This window comes from Adiantum capillus-veneris, chromosome 5, assembly GCF_014529385.1.
Source record: "Adiantum capillus-veneris isolate H3 chromosome 5, ASM1452938v2, whole genome shotgun sequence".
NCBI lineage: Eukaryota > Viridiplantae > Streptophyta > Polypodiopsida > Polypodiales > Pteridaceae > Adiantum > Adiantum capillus-veneris.
The window spans coordinates 118,098,852-118,118,540 of record NC_140935.1 but is presented as its reverse complement, the minus strand read 5'-3'; the positions used below and the strand labels follow the sequence as shown (position 1 = coordinate 118,118,540).

Below are 19,689 nucleotides of genomic sequence, written 5' to 3'. Positions count from 1 at the left end.
ATTAAGATATGTTCTTATGGCTGACTACTGTATAACTTGCACTTTTCTTTTGAAGAAAGAAAGGGTCTTCTCTTGGGTTTTATTGAGGTTTATGTTAAGAGTCATTTAGCGGACATGCTGATTTCACATTATGATGTTTTTGTCCAAGTTACGACCGATTGATATTTGTTAATTGTTTCTATGATTAGTGGTGCATATGCTTTTATCATAATAATTCTTCCTGTTTAATGCCTCTTTTAGTGCTAGGCTTCAGTATGGCCGAGTATGCCCTTCATGTCTAGAACCATGACAAAAAATAAAACTCAGTACACGGATGTTTGTAGTGATGCTCGTGTGCATGTGTGTGGGAGCATACATTGACGCCTATTTTTACACCGGTAATTAGCCATAAAGCAATATATTAATCAGCTCCATTATGCATAGTAATATAAAAAACAAAAGCTCGCATAAAATTCCCAAAGAAGAATTGCGGGGAAAAATCATCAAATCCGTGCCTATGAACAAGGTAGGAGATACTGCAAAGGAAAGGGGAACATAACCCTACTAGTACAATACTGTCACAATCGGGAGCGCATAACAATATAAAACACATAACAATATAACAATAAGTGATAAATAGACTTTATCACTTATTACTGAAGCCAAAGGATATAGAGAGAAGTGAAGATAGAGAGTGAGAAGATCGACAGAGTACTGGGGACCAGAAGATGGGCTGGTCCCCCCCCGTAATAGTATCTTCATTACTGAGGAGAAGTCTATATAAGCACTTGAACCGAACGTATTACCACGTTCGTTCTAGAATAAGACTTGATGGTTCCTGGAAGCCTCGACTTCCTATTCCTAGGGCAAAACCCTATTCCAAGGAACTTCCGTTCCTTATTCCAAATCCTCGAGAATCAAGGTTCTCGCCTCTGGATCTCACCTGCCAGACTCAGCGCATGACATCCCTGCAACTCTTTTCTAACTCTGTTTCCAGAGTCCTCTTCTTGCAGATTAACTCCGCTTTCCTGGATACGAAGTTCTTCCCTTGGGAATTTCAACTTCCAGATCACATCTCGAGAGTCTACCTCTCTTCGATCCGTGGATCTGCTTCCCAAACTTGGGTACGAAACCCTTGGGCTGATCTGGCTCTAGTTCCTTAGAGCGCTTTTCTCCTGCAGAGGCTCATGCCTTCTTCTGCTCCTACTCCCTCACGAAGAGGAAGTACATCTGCAATCAAATACTTAGAGATCATAACAGGAAAATCGTTACCTTCAAAGTCTCGACGCTCGAAACGCAACTCGGTTCTCGAAAAGCAATTCCCCGGAAGAGATCTCTACATAGAAAATCCTCTCTTCCAATCCTACACACAAAAGAGGTGTGTTCTCCGGTTCCTTCTCGTAAATCAGCCCCGTCTACGACATTTATGGGCTGAGAACAGAGAAAAACAGCAACTTTCCGTGATGGAAACACGCTGTGTAGGCACTTCTTCGCGAGGGAACTCGGGCATTGGGTCTTGGCGACATTGGGTACACTTGGGACAGTGGCATCACCGGCAAACGTCTTCTTTGTGGGTGAACTCTGCAACAACATCTCCTTCTTGCAAAAACTGATCCTCCCCTCTGAGTGAGGGCATGCGATGCTCTTATAGCTCTTAGCCACGGGCGCGAATAGCTGCTCGCGTAGAGATCGCGGCTGGTTTTTTTTTTTTTTCTTTGTTCTGCTAGAAAAACAGAGAGAGAAAACATTGGCTGATTTGTGGCCTTATTTATCAAATGGCTGCCCACTTATTAAATGGGCGGCCGACGTATTTTAAAAATAGTATGAGTCTACCCAAAAACTCAATAAAACCTTATAAGTTAAAAACAATGCTTTCACAGTACTTCCCAGGCGTCCCTAGATGCAATTACACGCACAGTTGCAATGCAGACATAGACTTCCTCGCGGGAAAGCATCTGCTTTCCCGAAAAGCAATCCCGCTTTCTCAGAAAGCATCTGTTTTTCCTCAAAGTTTCCTCTAAACCTATCTTCATTCAAGTACTTGCTTTTCCTTGTGCACAATTCTAAAACAGTTTGGAATTTCCTCTTGACTATGGATATCCCCTTTCCGATGCACCCGTCACCCACCTTGTGACACATCAGGAATACCCATCACCTAGTCCTTTCCTACCGAACTTACGGTACAATCTCCTTCGCGATGCTCTATGTCACCCATCCTATGACGCATCAGAGATGTCCGTTCCCGGATGGTCGGATACTTCTTTCTGATGCTCCCTGTCACCCATTTGATGTGACGCATTAGAAGTACCCATTCTTGGTGGCCTTACAGATATTCCCGTTCTCATTGCTCTTGTCATTACTTTGAATGACGCACTAGGAATACTCTGTACTCGGATGTCTCCAGTGAGAAAAGCCCTCTCACTTAAAATTCCAATAATTCATTTAGAATTATTTTTCCTTGGTGTTCCAAGCGAGAAAACCCTCTCACTTATAAATCCAATAATTCATTTAGAATTATTTTTCTGTAAGATAAAGCCAATTTAGCAACACATACAATGATGTAACAACCATGACTATTCTAGACTGTGGGACAGGCATTGCCATCGCAACAAAAATAGTGTGGGAAGCCTAGGGAAAGCCTATAATTAGGCAAACGCGAATGAAAGTGCAATTGGCAGATGGGCACATTGAAAAGCCCATGGGATTACTAGAATATGTGATAGTCAACTCTTGTGGAATTGGCTACCAACACACTTTTGCCATTGTAGATTTAGGGGAAAAATTGAACTATGAAATCATTTTGGGACGACCTTTTATGTGGAAAATACACTTGATCCAAGATTGGGAAAATTACCATTTCGATTTGAAAGAAGTTGGATCAATTACACATGTAAACTTGAAAGACCATTCATATAAAGATGTTCTGAGAACACCAATCCAAGAATTGGATTCCGAGACATCGACCAAAACTAAATTGGCATCAGGCTTTTCCTAGGTTCATCTAGGTACACGTCTTTCAATCTCTAACAGAGATCTTGATTTTTGTTTTGCCAGGTTGCTGCAGGGTATGGTGATGGTTCTGTTAGGATATGGAACATAATTGATGGTTCTTGTGAGACAACCTTAAATGGGCACAAAAAAGCCATTACAGCTTTATGCTATAATACTGTTGGCGCTCTTCTTGCTTCAGGCAGTAAGGATACAGACATCATCATCTGGGATGCAATTGGTGAGGCAGGATTGTTCAGATTACGTGGACACAAAGATCAGGTATTTCGAGGCCTGGGAAGCTCAAATTAAATGTAAGGGTAAATTCTTAATGCCTGAGTTTGCAGGTTACGGATGTCCGATTCTTGGAGAAAAGGAAGAGGTTGGTAAGTTGCTCAAAGGATACATTTTTACGGGTGTGGGATTTGGATACCAAGCATTGTATTCAAACTGTGGTCGGCCATAGGACAGAGATTTGGTCTTTAGATGTGAATCCTTCAGAAACGCTTCTTGTGACTGGATCATCAGATTTGGAACTTCGAGTATATTCTGTTGATGATGAACTAGGAGCAGAGACCACAAGTAGTATGGCGAAATCAGATGTTTTGAAGCATTTTGGTGATTTGAAGCGACAAAGCACTGATCGAGTTATGACTGTCAGGTTTAACAGATCTGGATCTTTAATGGGCTGCCAAGTCGCAGGAAAAATGCTTGAGATATACAAAATCAGGGATGAGTTGGAGTCTTTGAAGCAGGTAAAGAAAAGGAATAGAAGGCGACGGGAAAAGGACAAATCTAAGCAGGAGACGCCAGAAAAGGAGTCGTCCTTCAAAGAAGGTGAAAAAGATTTGAAAGATGGAATCTTGGCATCTGATATGTTTCACCTTTTGCAAGTGGTGCGTGTGAAGCAGAAAGCACGGTCTTTCTCTTTTTCCCCAGCTATTGGAAGGAAGGGTCAATTGCTTGCAACTATTGGGATTTCTTTACACAACAATTCTCTTGAAGTTTACGATCTAACGGAGGGCTCCTTTACGTCAGCACACATGATAGATCTACCTGGGCATCGGTCTGATGTAAGAAGTTTAACCCTTAGTCATGACAACACATTGCTTATGTCAACAAGCCATAATTCTGTTAAGATTTGGAATCCCATAACTGGCAGTTGTCTTCGCACTATTGAGGCAGGCTATGGACTAAGTGGACTGTTTGTACCTGGCAATGGTTATGCCATTGTTGGTACTAAGGCAGGGAAACTTGAGATTTTTGACATAGGGGCTAGTGAGCGTGTGAATGAGGTGGAAGCTCACGAAGGTGCCATCTGGTCAGTCACCCCCTCTCCAGCTGGGCAGGGATTCGTGAGTGGAAGTGCAGATCATGATGTGAAGTTCTGGGATTTTGAGCTTGTTCAGGATACCAAAAATGTATGTGCTGTGTATTCTACATATTTTGCTAATCTGGAAGCTACAGAATAATAAAGTTTATTATTTCCGTTTGAAGGGGACTAAGACTTTGAATATTACAAACGTCCGCACTTTGAAAATGTCTGAAGATGTTCTCTCTGTGAGATTCAGCCCTGATGCTAAGTACATTGCAGTTGCACTTCTAGATTCCACAATTAAGGTGAGAGACAAAGCCCTAATCTAACAAACTAATTATTTATTTTCATGAGGTGGTTGGTCAATGCAAGAAGTTACTTGTAAGTGACTTGAGAGATTATATACCATAGCAGGTCTTTTTTGCAGATTCTTTGAAGTTCTTCCTCTCCCTCTATGGTCACAAGCTACCTGTACTTTGTATGGACATTTCTTCTGATGCAGCATTATTGGCTAGTGGTTCAGCAGACAAAAACATAAAAATCTGGGGTCTAGATTTTGGAGATTGTCACCGTTCGTTGTTTGCACATGCTGACAGGTTAGCATGAGATCGCTTATTACAGAATTCAGTTAGTTGTATGAGAGCTTGTTTGGAAACCACATTTCACCAGCTTTTGAGTACCCTATTTCAGTACTTACTACACTGACGTTTTGGTGTTGTAGAGGGCAAGTTATAAGTGTTTTGTTCACTTGAGCAGTTCATTGTCAAAGTTCTGCTCTATGGATCTTGCGGGCTATTCATTCTTTAGCTGGAAGTGCACGCATGGCTTTGATTGACTGAAGCTTTTTGTTGTTGACTTAGCTAGGGCTAGTTGAAGCAACAATGATACACACACAGACACACAGACACACACACGTATATAGGGCGTGTTGTATAGATTATATATGTATGAATGTGTATGTAGACATCAAAATTTCATTGTTTTGCCTTCCATGCAAGAGGTGATGATTTTTGAAAATGTATTTGTGGAGCAGTGTAATGGCAGTGCAGTTTGTTCGGAACACACACTACTTGTTCAGTGTTGGAAAAGATTGCATGGTCAAATACTGGGACACAGACAAGTTTGAGCTCTTGCTTACCCTAGAAGGGCATCATGCGGAGGTGTGGTGTTTAGCGATCAGCAGCCTGGGAGATTTTCTAGTGACTGGATCACATGATCGATCCATTAGAAGATGGGATCGTACTGAAGAGCCCTTTTTCATAGAGGTGTGTTAGAGTCTTTTTTGATCATCTTTAAATCAGAAAGTTGTAGGGTGCCAACAGATCGTTTTGTTTGGTGAACCTGTGAGGATGCAGGAAGAAAGAGAGAAGCGGCTTGAAGCATTGTTTGATGCAGGACAGGATAGCACAACAAGTGTGAATGAGCTCCCAAATGGAGAAATTCCAGAAGAAGGAGCTGTTGGCCTAGCAGGGAAGCAAACCCAAGAAACTGTCACTGCTGCAGACTCAATTATTGAAGCTTTGGACCTGGCAGAGTCTGAATCAGAGCGACTGCACTTGCATGAGGTAGAAAGATACTTGGCCTTTTTGCTCTGTACATTATAGCTGGCACTTCTCCCAATGGCTAGTTCTCTTAGAGTGTTCGATATTGTATGGTGGCTGTATGCATGGAATATTTTGTGTAGGCCAATAAAGAGAAGTCAGTTTTCCAATCCAACGTATTGATGCTAGGACTCACACCATCAGCTTATGTTTTACGAGCCTTGAGCAATGTGCGTGCGAGTGATTTGGAGCAGGCATTGCTGGTAATGGATTTTGGAAACTAAGAAATTAGAGTCTGTATTTGGGTCGCATGATACATAGCCAATAGCTTAGTGTGTTGTTTTGCTTATTGTAGGCCTTGCCTTTTACTGATGCATTGAAGGTCATGACCTACTTAAAGGATTGGATGATAGAAGGCAGCCAGGTTTTGTATGGTCAAGTTTTTCTTTATGTTTACGGGTGATTTTTTCATATTAATAACCCAGTGTTTGTTTGCAGGTAGAACTCGTCTGTAGGGTTGCAATTCTTCTTCTACATCTTCATCATTCTCAGATGGTTGCAACAGTGTCTTGTCGTTCTATTTTGACATCCCTGCATGAAGTTCTTCAACGTGGGGTAAAGGTAGGTTTTCAGGCTTATGTTTGCTGATTCAAGTTCTCTCTATTTATTGTGTTTGACGTGGGTTATCAAGTTCACCACATGCCAACTGGTTTTTGTGGTATTTGCTCTTCTGTTGGCAATCTGATCCAAATATCTCCAACACCTTCAAGCGCCATGGAGAACACATAGGAAACCAACAACAACCAAGAAGAGGAATATGAAGAAGTGAGCGTGAGGTTGAGGTATGAGGAAACCAATGGCCACGATGAGGCTCCAGATAGTGATAACGAGAGAAAGGCGGCCGAGGTTGACAGTTTCTTGGACCTCTTCTTGGAATTCATCAGAGACTCTAGATATATCAAGCACATGGAGAAAAAGACCATGAACACAATGTTCAGGCAGTAGGAGAGTGGGATCCTCTGCCGCAATCTCCGTCGGTGTTGCGTGGCTCCCCTCCTCATTCGTGGTCGTCTCGATCTCCCCAACTCTATAGCTCGATCAATGAGAGTACCACTAGTGTGTGTATGGGTGGGAACCGAGCTCTGTGGTGGTGGTGGCCCCTCTGCCTCTGTGGTACTCAGACTGAAGAAATCTGAGATGCGTCTCTGGGGACTGTCTCTGTCTATGCCCTCTCAATAGAGAGTCTCTATGTCTTGTATCTCAAGTAGAAATAATCCGAGACATCTTTGATCGTGACATCTCATGACTCTATCTAACGAGTCAAAACCATCTCTGAATAAACAGTGAAAGCATCCCCGAATCTCATAGTAGACTGTGCAGTGACATATGAAGTGAAACTCTGTCTCTGGCTCTGCATGGCATAACTGACATATCCTCCTGTCTGTTGGTATGCCTCTGAATCTACCTGTTTCAATCCCAAGCTGGTGTGAAGATGTGCGTATCTGGCCTATGGCACATCGTAACCCATGAGATAGATGTGTGTCCATGTAGCTGGGCCGTGTGACAAATCCGTCTGTCATGAGCTGGAGAAGATGCTCTCTATAGAAAGCCCTCTTCGTACCCAACTCTCGTGATGGCTCTATCCATGTCCTCCTAGTATCAAGCTGGATAAGATCCTGCCGAATGAGTCTAGTAATCTCCATCCGTGTAAGAGCCAAAGATGGTGCATCAAGAGAATACTGGAAAGGGGGCAGCTTGTCCATGCTGAAACCATGAGCTCATCTGTGCATACCAACATGATGTATCTCCCTGTAATGCCAGCTGTCTAGATGACTCAAGAGCAAGCCTAGCATATCTATCCCTAGTGGTGTCCCATAAGCTGTGTACAAATGATACTGATCTGGTAAGTGCCTCAATCTCCATAGGTGGGGCAGCCAGCTCTGCTCGTATGATGTCATGTGGAACTGAGGTCTTGGCTCTGATCAGCCTAGAAATCATAGATACCAAGGGCCTCTCCATATTACTCCATCCAGCATTGTCAACAGATGGTCCCAAACCTGAACCCCGTAGTGCATAACTGAAGCGACCAAAGTGTCGAAGAGCGAGAGCTTTGTTCGAGGTTCTTGGAACTGAAGTTGCGAACAAATTCTCTCTAAACCGCCTAGGGCTGCATAGGCACAAGTCAATCTTAGTGTCTGCTTCCACTTTCAGTGCGAACCTCGGTCCACTAAAGACCACCCCAAGATATGTGTATGCATCAGTGTACTCCATATTGTCCTGACCATATGTGAATGTAGGTGCTGATCTCCTGACCCACTGTGGTGTGGTATTAAATACCATGACCTTGGTTTTACCAAGGTTGACAGGCAATCCACTATCCCCTGCAAAACTATGCAATGCGTCCAAATGTCTCTGCATACCCCCTGGTGAGTCTGATGTCAACACGATATCGTCAGCATACAATAAAAGAGGGATCCATGTCCCTGCAAGCTGAGCACCTATATCTCCTCCTCTGTCAATATAATCAGAGACCTCATCAACATACATACCAAATAAAGTAGAGGACAATGGGCATCCCTGTTTCACTCCGATAGTGGAGTGAACTATGTCAGATATCCCCTTTGGTGTTCGTACATGACCCTTCACTGAACTATACAATGCCATAATCCACCATACCAGCTCTGTGGGTACCCCAATTCCATAAGTCGGCGCATCAATCTGGCCCTTGGTACTGTGTCAAAAGCTTTGCGGAAGTCCACAAAGCTGCAATATATCCGTCTACCATGTGCTCGACCCTCCTCAATGATAGCTCTGAGTGTAAAGACATGATCCAGTGTGGAGAAACCCCTCCTGAAACCAGCCTGTCGAGGTGCCCGTATGCCCATAATCTCCGTCCAATTGCTCAGCCTATGCTCAAGGATGGATGCATACAACCGTGCCAATGTGTGTCCTACCATGATAGTACGGTAATTCCCCGGCACTGTGGGGTCTCCTGTCTTGAAGATAGATACAATAGACTGTAAAATCCTGAATGTGAGAGATAAAGCTCGGATGTGTCAGAACATAGTCTACAGTACTGGCCCCATGTCTGTGTGGAAAACAAGTAAAAAGTGCATGAAATACTACTATCCCAATAGGCCTGGGCTCCACTGTAAAATCCTGAATGTGAGAGATAAAGCTCAGATGTCTCTAGTCTACAGTATTGGCCCCATGTCTCTGTGGAAAACAAGTAGAGAGAGAGAGAGAGAGAGAGAGAGAGAGAGAGAGAGAGAGAGAGAGAGAGAGAGAGAGAGAGAGAGAGAGAGAGAGAGAGAGAGAGAGAGAGAGAAATGAAATGTTATATTAACGTCTTCAAAAGGCCACAGTGACCTATGAGACCAGCAAGTTACAAGGTGGTGGATCTGATACAAAGTCAGAGTAACGAAAATAACCTAACAACAGTACAAAACAAAGATATATACTATGGGATCCTAGGTTGGTCGATGTGAGCTAAGTAGAAGACTAAGCAAAAATGGGCGGTTTATCACAAAAAATTTAGCATCGATCGTTGGCGAATCTCATCAATTTCCTCCATGGTTAGTAATCTGACCAAGCGTCGTGCATGGCTGGTCAGCGTGCTCCGAATCTTTTGACGTAGCCTCCGTCGGTGCTGTGTAGTCCTTCGCAGTCATGGGCGCCTGGATTTCCCCAGTTCAATCGCTCGGTCGATCAATGTGCCGCTGGTGTGAGACGAGGGGGAGCTCTGTTGTGGGAGTGGCTCTTGCGGCTGTCCTGTGTCTGTTCTGAGACACACCAGGCCCTTGGGCAACCCATGCCTCACATCAGTGGATACAGGTGGGAGACAGCTTACAGACAGGAGACAGGCTCAGAGCACAGAGGACGGGGCTCGGGGGGAGTGGCAGTGTTATTTAGAGAAAATCTGCAGCCACTGATACATATAGCCCGCAGGGATGAACAGGCTAGGTACATGTGGGTGAGATTGAAAGCAGAGACAGGCAGATACCTCTACCTAGCTATTTGCTACTTTCCCCCGAGTACATCAGTTTATGCATCACCCAGAGGACAGTCCCCTTTCTCTATTCCAGATGATGACATATGGGAGTTCTCTAGAGATGGTGACATTATCATACTAGGGGACTTCAATGCTAGGACTGCCCATCACCAGGCAGTGTTTTATGATACTTCAGAGGAGATGCTAAGAGAGCTAGATGTCATGGAGACGGGCCTGTCCAGACTATCACACGATGTGGAATATACTGAGTATGGGCGACACCTGATAGACATGGGCACTCCACATGGATTGGCCTTCTTGAACGGCCTACAGAGATTTCCTGCTGCAAGAGGTTTTACATGCTTTCCACACAGGCATGGAGCCAGCACAGTGGACTATGTCATGGCACAGCCGAATCTCATCGCTAGTATCCAGGATCTCACAGTTGGGCCCAGACCGGTCGGGGTAGCAGTAGATCATGCTCTGGTGTCGATGACCATCTCTTTCCAGTTCAATGTGGCACACAGGCCACGGGTAGCAGCCCCTACTCGCTACACGTTCCCACGGGAGACGGATTCTGTATACATGGACGGGATCTACAGACGCCTATGCAGTGAGGACCCGAGGCGACCTTTGGAGGAGCTAACTACTATACTGACACAGACATTGCATGAGGCAGCAGCAGAAGCATACCCACACACCCAGCCTGAGCAGAGCCGCCGATCAGGAAGCATGCCCCAGAACAGAGAGAGAGAGAGATCTATGCCAACCCTAGCCTCTCCCTACCCAAAACCCTAAACGTGTTGCTCGAAACCCTACCCTGCTCGTTGCCCATTACCCTAAACGCTAACCGGCTCACTGCCCGCTGCCCGTGTCACCTGCCTGTTGCCCGTTTCCTCCTGCCTACCGGTTGGTGACGCTGCCTGTCTCTACTGCCTGCGCCCCGTGCCGCCTGCGCCCCCCCTTCCGCCACCTGCGTGTCTCCGCCCCTGCCACCTGCCACCCGCAGCAGATTTTCCTTTGCCCATCTGTAGCGCCAGCAGCAGCAACAACTACTCGTGGTGACCTCCTTCCCACCTACATTCTCTCGCAAACCGCCTCACACTCACACACCCCCACATTCACACACTTTCTCTGTCATACTTCACGCACACCCTAACCCTTGTATCCCTACACGCACCAGCCCTGCAGCAGGTTCCCTTTTCATCTTAGTCTTGGGTTTTGAGTGGAGTGGTGGGTAAGGGTCTTCAAGTGCCAGTATCGGTCTTTCTTGATTGGGTTCTCTCTCTCTAGTGTTATGGCACCTTCTTTGGTAATTTCAGAGGATCTGGCACACAAAATTGGTGACCGTATTGAGTTCTCTCTCAAAGTTCTCTCAGAGGGGGGATGCAGCATCTTTGAGTTTGGATTGCCATGCACCCTTCCCCAGAAGATTCTGAAAACGCCCACCACCCACATGTGCTACCAAGTTTGAGCTGGCTTCTCAAAAAGCCTAACCTAAATTTAAAATTCGTAATTCTAAAGTCTGTGATAGAGGAACCCATTTTAGGGGTAAGTGGTGTTTCGTCTTGCTGTACCTAGGCTTACCAGTGTGTATAAGGAGCCTTCATTCATTCAGATTCATGAAATTTGGTGGTGACTTTGCTCACACAGCAGGGCTCCTCGGAGTTACACAAGCCGGTCAAATTTTTAAGTGAATTGCAGATAATTCGAGGAACTCTAAAATGGAGGCTTGGATATGAATAGAGAAGTATAGTGTTAAGTGTGTTTCTCACTTCTTGTGGCAATTATTGAAACTTAAAGAGAGTTAGGTTTGTGAAGTGTCTTTGGCTTAGAATTGTGAAAGGGATTGTACCACTTGAGTATTACACTTGGTCTGGTGCTATGAGAAGAATGGGGTTCTGAGGTTTTGGCTGAATACTCTAGTTTAATATCTTTCTCACCCGATGTCTGTTTTTTCTTTGATGTTCAGAAATTGAAGGATACAATTGGCTTCAATTTAGCTGCAATGGGCCAATTGCAGGTACAATTACTACCACTCACTAGTTTGATGTTTCAATGTAAGCATCAGCATGGTAACTAATCAGAGGACTGCAGCAGGAGCTACTATCATCTCGTTCTGATGCAACATTTAAAGACTCAAGAGCGAAGGTATTGGCCATCAGGGAGAAGCTGACAAAAAAAGTTGATAAGAGACCGGACCAAAGCCATCAACCTTCGAAGAAGCGGAAGAAGAGGAAGGAAGCTGCATGACTTAACCTTTTAGGCATCACTGTAACAGTTTTGATGGGTTGCTCACTTGTAATCTTAAGTGGGAGGGTTTATCTTTGCTTCATACAGAATAGATGACATTTGTAATGTAATCGAGATGATGCGCAAAAGAGTTTTCTTGAACAGCCTCTGATTGGGGCAGGTAATTAATCTTACGTCTTTGAAGGAAGCCATACAAATTGAGGGTGGGTGTGATACACTCCAATGTTCAATGTTGCAAAGCTCCGTCTACCTGCTGCATAATTTAGTATAAGAAGACCTTTACTTCAATGGTAGCTAGATTTACAACCAAGAAAATAGTCCATGCAAATAGGTGCTTGCAAGTATGACCCCAATTTAGACTGCCAACCTTGGCCATTATCAAGGAGGAAAGGTTTCAAAGCACAAAAAGTAATTGAAGAGATTTTGGTTCAAGATTTGGTCCTTGGAATGTGTTTGTTGAAGGATATTTCCAACATGGGCAACAGAAGTAGCTATAAGGTGCATTGGTCAATGTGTGCCGACTGTGGTGCACTTACCAAAACACAACAAGATGTTGATGAGCTTTTGATCGGTGATGTTGCCTTTGGCAAGCTTAGGGTCCAATTTTGTCTCTTAGACCACAATCATTGCACTATATGCTCAACACGAGGAAGGCAACAAAGCTCTATCGGTTAGCATGTTGAATGTGGTGCACTTGCCTTGCAGTAATGAGCAAACAAGCTTCTGTTTTGGCTCTTGGACTGTGTTTATTGAAGTGTATGTCTAGCTCGGGTAGGGTTTTTGTTGAATACAGAGTGAAGGCCTCGCTTCGAATGCAGACACCTATGCTTTCATCTTGAAGGCATGTGATGTTAGCAAGAAGCTAACATGGTCTGCATGTTGAATTACTCGAGCATTGAAATCACTATTGCAAATGATGGCATTGGTGGAGCAGGGTATATATCTTCATTTCAATATAAATAAGTCTGAATGAGAGCGTGAGGCTACTATGGCTATATAAGGTGCTATTGGTGGTGGATCCAATTGAATTCAACTGTTATTCAAGGTTGCAAAGAGTAGTTGATACGGTTGACGTCAACACCATGTAAGACCCTAGGGGTTATAAGCATGCAAGACGAGCATACCAACTTGTGTGTGTGTGTGTGTTTGTGTTAGAGAGAGAGAGAGAGAGAGAGAGAGAGAGAGAGAGAGAGAAAGAGGTCCGTGGTCCAAGAAGCTCTTCGCTTCCACTCACCCAAGCCATAACACCAAGCTTTTCTCCATGTTCATGATAGCCATGGCTTCTATATTGCACATCCAGTAGGGTCATGCATATTCAAACATACTTCTTGCAAGCTTCAAGCTGTTCTAATCTTATTGCCTTGCAAACCTCTCCCTCACACTTATTTCTCTCAAGTATGCTCTCACAATGAGCAATGGTGTGTGTGGAGGTGAGATTGGGGGGCTGGGGAGAGAGAGAGAGAGAGAGAGAGAGAGAGAGAGAGAGAGATGTTCTCAAGTATGCTCTCACAATGAGCAATGGTGTGTGTGGAGGTGAGATTGGGGGGCTGGGGAGAGAGACAGAGAGAGAGAGAGATCTATGCCAACCCTAGCCTCTCCCTACCCAAAACCCTAAACGTGTTGCTCGAAACCCTACGCTGCTCGTTGCCCATTACCCTAAACGCTAACCGGCTCACTGCCTGCTGCCCGTGTCACCTGCCTGTTGCCCGTTTCCTCCTGCCTACCGGTTGGTGACGCTGCTTGTCTCTACTGCCTGCGCCCCGTGCCGCCTGCGCGCCCCCTTCCGCCACCTGCGTGTCTCCGCCCCTGCCACCTGCCACCCGCAACAGATTTTCCTTTGCCCATCTGTAGCGCCAGCAGCAGCAACAACTACTCGTGGGTGACCTCCTTCCCACCTACATTCTCTCGTAAACCGCCTCACACTCACACACCCCCACATTCACACACTTTCTCTGTCATACTTCACGCACACCCTAACCCTTGTATCCCTACACGCACCAGCCCTGCAGCAGGTTCCCTTTTCATCTTAGTCTTGGGTTTTGAGTGGAGTGGTGGGTAAGGGTCTTCAAGTGCCAGTATCGGTCTTTCTTGATTGGGTTCTCTCTCTCTCGAGTGTTATGGCACCTTCTTTGGTAATTTCAGAGGATCTGGCACACAAAATTGGTGACCGTATTGAGTTCTCTCTCAAAGTTCTCTCAGAGGGGGGATGCAGCATCTTTGAGTTTGGATTGCCATGCACCCTTCCCCAGAAGATTCTGAAAACGCCCACCACCCACATGTGCTACCAAGTTTGAGCTGGCTTCTCAAAAAGCCTAACCTAAATTCAAAATTCGTAATTCTAAAGTCTGTGATAGAGGAACCCATTTTAGGGGTAAGTGGTGTTTCGTCTTGCTGTACCTAGGCTTACCAGTGTGTATAAGGAGCCTTCATTCATTCAGATTCATGAAATTTGGTGGTGACTTTGCTCACACAGCAGGGCTCCTCGGAGTTACACAAGCCGGTCAAATTTTTAAGCGAATTGCAGATAATTCGAGGAACTCTAACATGGAGGCTTGGATATGAATAGAGAAGTATAGTGTTAAGTGTGTTTCTCACTTCTTGTGGCAATTATTGAAACTTAAAGAGAGTTAGGTTTGTGAAGTGTCTTTGGCTTAGAATTGTGAAAGGGATTGTACCACTTGAGTATTACACTTGGTCTGGTGCTATGAGAAGAATGGGGTTCTGAGGTTTTGGCTGAATACTCTAGTTTAATATCTTTCTCACCCGATGTCTGTTTTTTCTTTGATGTTCAGAAATTGAAGGATACAATTGGCTTCAATTTAGCTGCAATGGGCCAATTGCAGGTACAATTACTACCACTCACTAGTTTGATGTTTTAATGTAAGCATCAGCATGGTAGCTAATCAGAGGACTGCAGCAGGAGCTACTATCATCTCGTTCTGATGCAACATTTAAAGACTCAAGAGCGAAGGTATTGGCCATCAGGGAGAAGCTGGCAAAAAAAGTTGATAAGAGACCGGACCAAAGCCATCAACCTTCGAAGAAGCGGAAGAAGAGGAAGGAAGCTGCATGACTTAACCTTTTAGGCATCACTGTAACAGTTTTGATGGGTTGCTCACTTGTAATCTTAAGTGGGAGGGTTTATCTTTGCTTCATACAGAATAGATGACATTTGTAATGTAATCGAGATGATGCGCAAAAGAGTTTTCTTGAACAGCCTCTGATTGGGGCAGGTAATTAATCTTACGTCTTTGAAGGAAGCCATACAAATTGAGGGTGGGTGTGATACACTCCAATGTTCAATGTTGCAAAGCTCCGTCTACCTGCTGCATAATTTAGTATAAGAAGACCTTTACTTCAATGGTAGCTAGATTCACAACCAAGAAAATAGTCCATGCAAATAGGTGCTTGCAAGGATGACCCCAATTTAGACTGCCAACCTTGGCCATTATCAAGGAGGAAAGGTTTCAAAGCACAAAAAGTAATTGAAGAGATTTTGGTTCAAGATTTGGTCCTTGGAATGTGTTTGTTGAAGGATATTTCCAACATGGGCAACAGAAGTAGCTATAAGGTGCATTGGTCAGTGTGTGCCGACTGTGGTGCACTTACCAAAACACAACAAGATGTTGATGAGCTTTTGATCGGTGATGTTGCCTTTGGCAAGCTTAGGGTCCAATTTTGTCTCTTAGACCACAATCATTGCACTATATGCTCAACACGGGGAAGGCAACAAAGCTCTATCGGTTAGCATGTTGAATGTGGTGCACTTGCCTTGCAGTAATGAGCAAACAAGATTCAATTTTGGCTCTTGGACTGTGTTTATTGAAGTGTATGTCTAGCTCGGGTAGGGTTTTTGTTGAATACAGAGTGAAGGCCTCGTTTCGAATGCAGACACCTATGCTTTCATCTTGAAGGCATGTGATGTTAGCAAGAAGCTAACATGGTCTGCATGTTGAATTACTTGAGCATTGAAATCACTATTGCAAATGATGGCATTGGTGGAGCAGGGTATATATCTTCATTTCAATATAAATAAGTCTGAATGAGAGCGTGAGGCTACTATGGCTATATAAGGTGCTATTGGTGGTGGATCCAATTGAATTCAACTGTTATTCAAGGTTGCAAAGAGTAGTTGATACGGTTGACGTCAACACCATGTAAGACCCTAGGGGTTATAAGCATGCAAGACGAGCATACCAAGTTGTGTGTGTGTGTGTGTGTGTGTGTGTGTGTGTGTGTGTGTGTGTGTGTGTGTGTGTGTGTGTGTGTGTGTGTGTGTGAGAGAGAGAGAGAGAGAGGTCCGTGGTCCAAGAAGCTCTTCGCTTTCCACTCACCCAAGCCATAACACCAAGCTTTTCTCCATGTTCATGATAGCCATGGCTTCTATATTGCACATCCAGTAGGGTCATGCATATTCAAACATACTTCTTGCAAGCTTCAAGCTGTTCTAATCTTATTGCCTTGCAAACCTCTCCCTCACACATATTTCTCTCAAGTATGCTCTCACAATGAGCAATGGTGTGTGTGGAGGTGAGATTGGGGGGCTGGGGAGAGAGAGAGAGAGAGAGAGAGAGAGAGAGAGAGAGAGAGAGAGAAATGAAATGAAATGAAATGTTATATTAACGTCTTCAAAAGGCCAAAGTGACCTATGAGACGAGAAAGTTACAATGCGGTGTATCTGATACAAAGTCAGATTAACAAAATAAATTAAACTAGGATAACCAAATATAAATACTGTGAAATCTTAAACTAAGCTGATAGGTGTGAAAGGTGAAAGGCGTTAAATGTGTGAACTAAGTAGTACAATGTGTAGACAATATGGAAGGGAGGTAGATATCCATCTTCATCTGCACTTTGGACGACGAAAAAGTATGGCTCCAATCCTTTGCTGTAGCCTCCTTCAAAATTGTGGAGCTCCTCTTCTCCATCGGGGTTGTCTACATCTCCCTAGCTCCAATGCTCGGTTTATGAGAATGCCAGTAGTGCAGGCAGATCTCTCCACTGTTGGTTGCTCCTCTGTTTGTTCTTCTGGATGTACAATATCTAGTGTAAAGAAATCTGTGATTTGTCTCTGGGGTTGTTTCTCTTCACCTCTCCTCAGTAAAGTTTCTCTATGCTTGTGTAACTCAAGTAGATATAGCTCAAGACATCTCTGATCCTCATAACTCATGACCCTAGATAGAGACCCAAAACCTTCTCTGAATAGACAATGCAAACGGCCTCGTATCTCATAGTACACTGTGCAATGACATATGTAATGTACCTCTGTCTGTGGCTCTAGATGGCATAAGCGGCATATCCTGCTATCTGCTGGTGTCCCTCTGAATCTGCCAGTTTCAATCTCGAGCTGATGTGAGGACGTGCATATCTGGCCAATGGCACAACGCAAACGATGAGAAAGATGCGTGTCCATATAGCTAGGTCGAATCACAAACCCACCCCCCATGAGGTGGAGAAGATGCTCTCTATAGAAAGCCATCTTTGTGCCCAACTCCTGTATTGGCTCTATCCATGTCCTCCTCGCGTTCATCTGGATTAGATCCTGACGAATGAGTCTATTACTCTCTACCCGCGTTAGAGACCTCAAGGGTGCCTGTAGAGAGTATTGAAAAGGAGGCAACCTGTCCATGGTGAAACCATGTGTGTGAAACCATGATGTTGATGGTCGTCTTTCGAAACCGTGACCGTGAGAACCACACCCTAAGGAAGGTAAGGCCTGTTACCAGAAGGAAAAAAAAAAACAAAAAAAAGAAGCCCTTACCATTCACCATACCCCCCCCCCCCCCCCCCCCAAAGTTAACCACTAGTGGGGCGCCGTCAGTTTAGCCACACCCCTCCATTATCACCAAAACACGATCCCTATCTCTCTTACTGCCCGGCTTTGCCAATATTCTCTCTCTTTCCTACTCTGTCGTTGCATCACCCGGCCCGGTAGGTGCATTGGTGCCTCTGTCACACCCTCCGGCGGGCTGCCACAGATATTATCCTCTCTCTCTCTCTTCCAAATATTCTCCCACCCTCTCTCTGCTTGTCCACACTTCAGCCCCGGCGGGCCACTATACCCGCCCCCTCTGTTTTCTATCCCCCCAACCCTGGCGGACCACTGCCCCCCCCCCCCCCCCCACACACACACACATCTTCACCTCTCTCTCTCTCGGGAGCGGTCCCGCAGGTCTTAGAGGATCTCTCTCTCTCTCTCTCTCTCTCTCTCTCTTCCACCCCTATCCTCTTCCCCCCCCTCACAACCTCACACCCCCCCTCTCTCTCTCTCCCCCTGTTTTTTCCCTTGGTGGGAACCGATGCTAGGCATTTACTCTCTCTCTCTCTCTCTCTCTCTCTCTCTCTCTCTCTCTCTCTCTCTCTCTCTCTCTCTCAAGTCTCTCGTTGATTAAGCCTCTCACCCCCCCTCCCCCCCTTCCTTTGCGGCCGCTGTCGAGCCCCGCCTCTCTCTCTCACGCTCGCACCCCCGGACCCCGGCCCTCGTGGGCACCTTGGATATACACAACCACACACACACCACCCACCCCCTATCCTCTCACCCCTCACCACCTCACCCCACCCTCATTCTCTCTCTCTCTCTCTCTCTCTCTCTCTCTCTCTCTCGCTATGTAACAGCCCGCAGGCAGCCCCATCATTCCCTCCCGCTCAAGCTTTGTACGCAGCCTGTGCAGTGCCGTCCCCAGCACTCCCACTCACACACACCCGATCACACACACACCCTAGCACACACACATCTCCCCCTCATTCACCATATTTCCCCCCCTCTGTCTCTGTGTTACTAGGTCCAGAAAAAAATAAAAAAAAAATATTAATACCCACCCCCCTCGTTCCCACGTACGCATACGCACACACATATAAATACACACGCACACACATCTATATATATACACACACGCTCACCCACATATACCGACATACATACACACGACACGCATATACGCACACACCTGAAAATACAAAAAGAAGGAAAAAACGAAAACGACATCGACATCGACAAAGAAGGAGAAGCCCGAATCACGCGACACCGACAACAAAAAGAGCAAATGCACCGAAGGCATGATTCGGCCGACCCCGAAAAGACGTACGCGCTACACTGACGCATCGGCAACACACCATTCGCCGGCATCACGCAACCACGACACCATTTTCAGTAAACCGTAGGTTATCATCATCATTTTTTTCAGTTTTCACCCAAGCCTTGTAAAATTCCCAATTTGTAAATTCACTTTCTCTAGGTGATGGTCACAAAGGTCCACCTAGAGGTTTTTCATTTTAAATAACTCCTAAGACAAAGCAAGGGTTAACCACACCGGGCCCACCGCCTTGCTTTATCTCCCCGATTAGCTTACCCTGATCAAACCAGTATTACCCTAATCCAAGCAACCAACACCTATAAAAGGGCACTAAGAGGTCACTATCTGGGGGGGGCAGTTCATGAGAGGTCAGCATTTGGTAGAGTTTTAGTGGGAAGAATTGACACTATTGGCATCATGGGGAGGGGGCTTGTGTAATGGTTTGCTTTGGGAATTGCACCATGTGAAGGGAGCCACGTCCACCTCTGGACTCCAATGGTGGATGCACACACACATACACGTTCTTGGTAGTAAGTTTCACAATCATCG

General features: G+C 45.2%; 1 protein-coding gene and 1 long non-coding RNA gene across 4 annotated transcripts in view; both read left to right on the top strand.

The window, feature by feature from the left end:
- The window catches only part of LOC147457982 (transducin family protein / WD-40 repeat family protein), a 36,992-nt gene extending 21,665 nt beyond the window's left edge, over positions 1-15,327 (top strand). Inside the window, exons 2-12 of one of the 3 annotated variants that reach the window (XM_086512741.1) lie at positions 3,034-3,249; positions 3,315-4,388; positions 4,465-4,587; positions 4,697-4,878; positions 5,316-5,547; positions 5,638-5,847; positions 5,967-6,086; positions 6,179-6,247; positions 6,322-6,444; positions 11,787-11,837; positions 14,988-15,327. In XM_086512741.1, the coding sequence (XP_086368867.1) occupies positions 3,034-3,249; positions 3,315-4,388; positions 4,465-4,587; positions 4,697-4,878; positions 5,316-5,547; positions 5,638-5,847; positions 5,967-6,086; positions 6,179-6,247; positions 6,322-6,444; positions 11,787-11,837; positions 14,988-15,140 (2,553 nt within the window). In that variant the 3' untranslated portion in view covers positions 15,141-15,327. Of the gene's footprint in view, positions 1-3,033; positions 3,250-3,314; positions 4,389-4,464; positions 4,588-4,696; positions 4,879-5,315; positions 5,548-5,637; positions 5,848-5,966; positions 6,087-6,178; positions 6,248-6,321; positions 6,445-11,786; positions 11,838-11,914; positions 12,255-14,987 lie in introns of those variants that run through there. The other 2 variants (XM_086512740.1, XR_015188173.1) reach the window with 2 other exon arrangements.
- On the top strand, positions 13,274-14,901 carry LOC147457983 (uncharacterized). The gene is made up of 3 exons (XR_015188174.1): positions 13,274-14,438; positions 14,541-14,649; positions 14,860-14,901. It is a non-coding gene; the product is annotated as an uncharacterized LOC147457983 (long non-coding RNA).
- Positions 15,328-19,689: the final 4,362 nt, after the last annotated feature.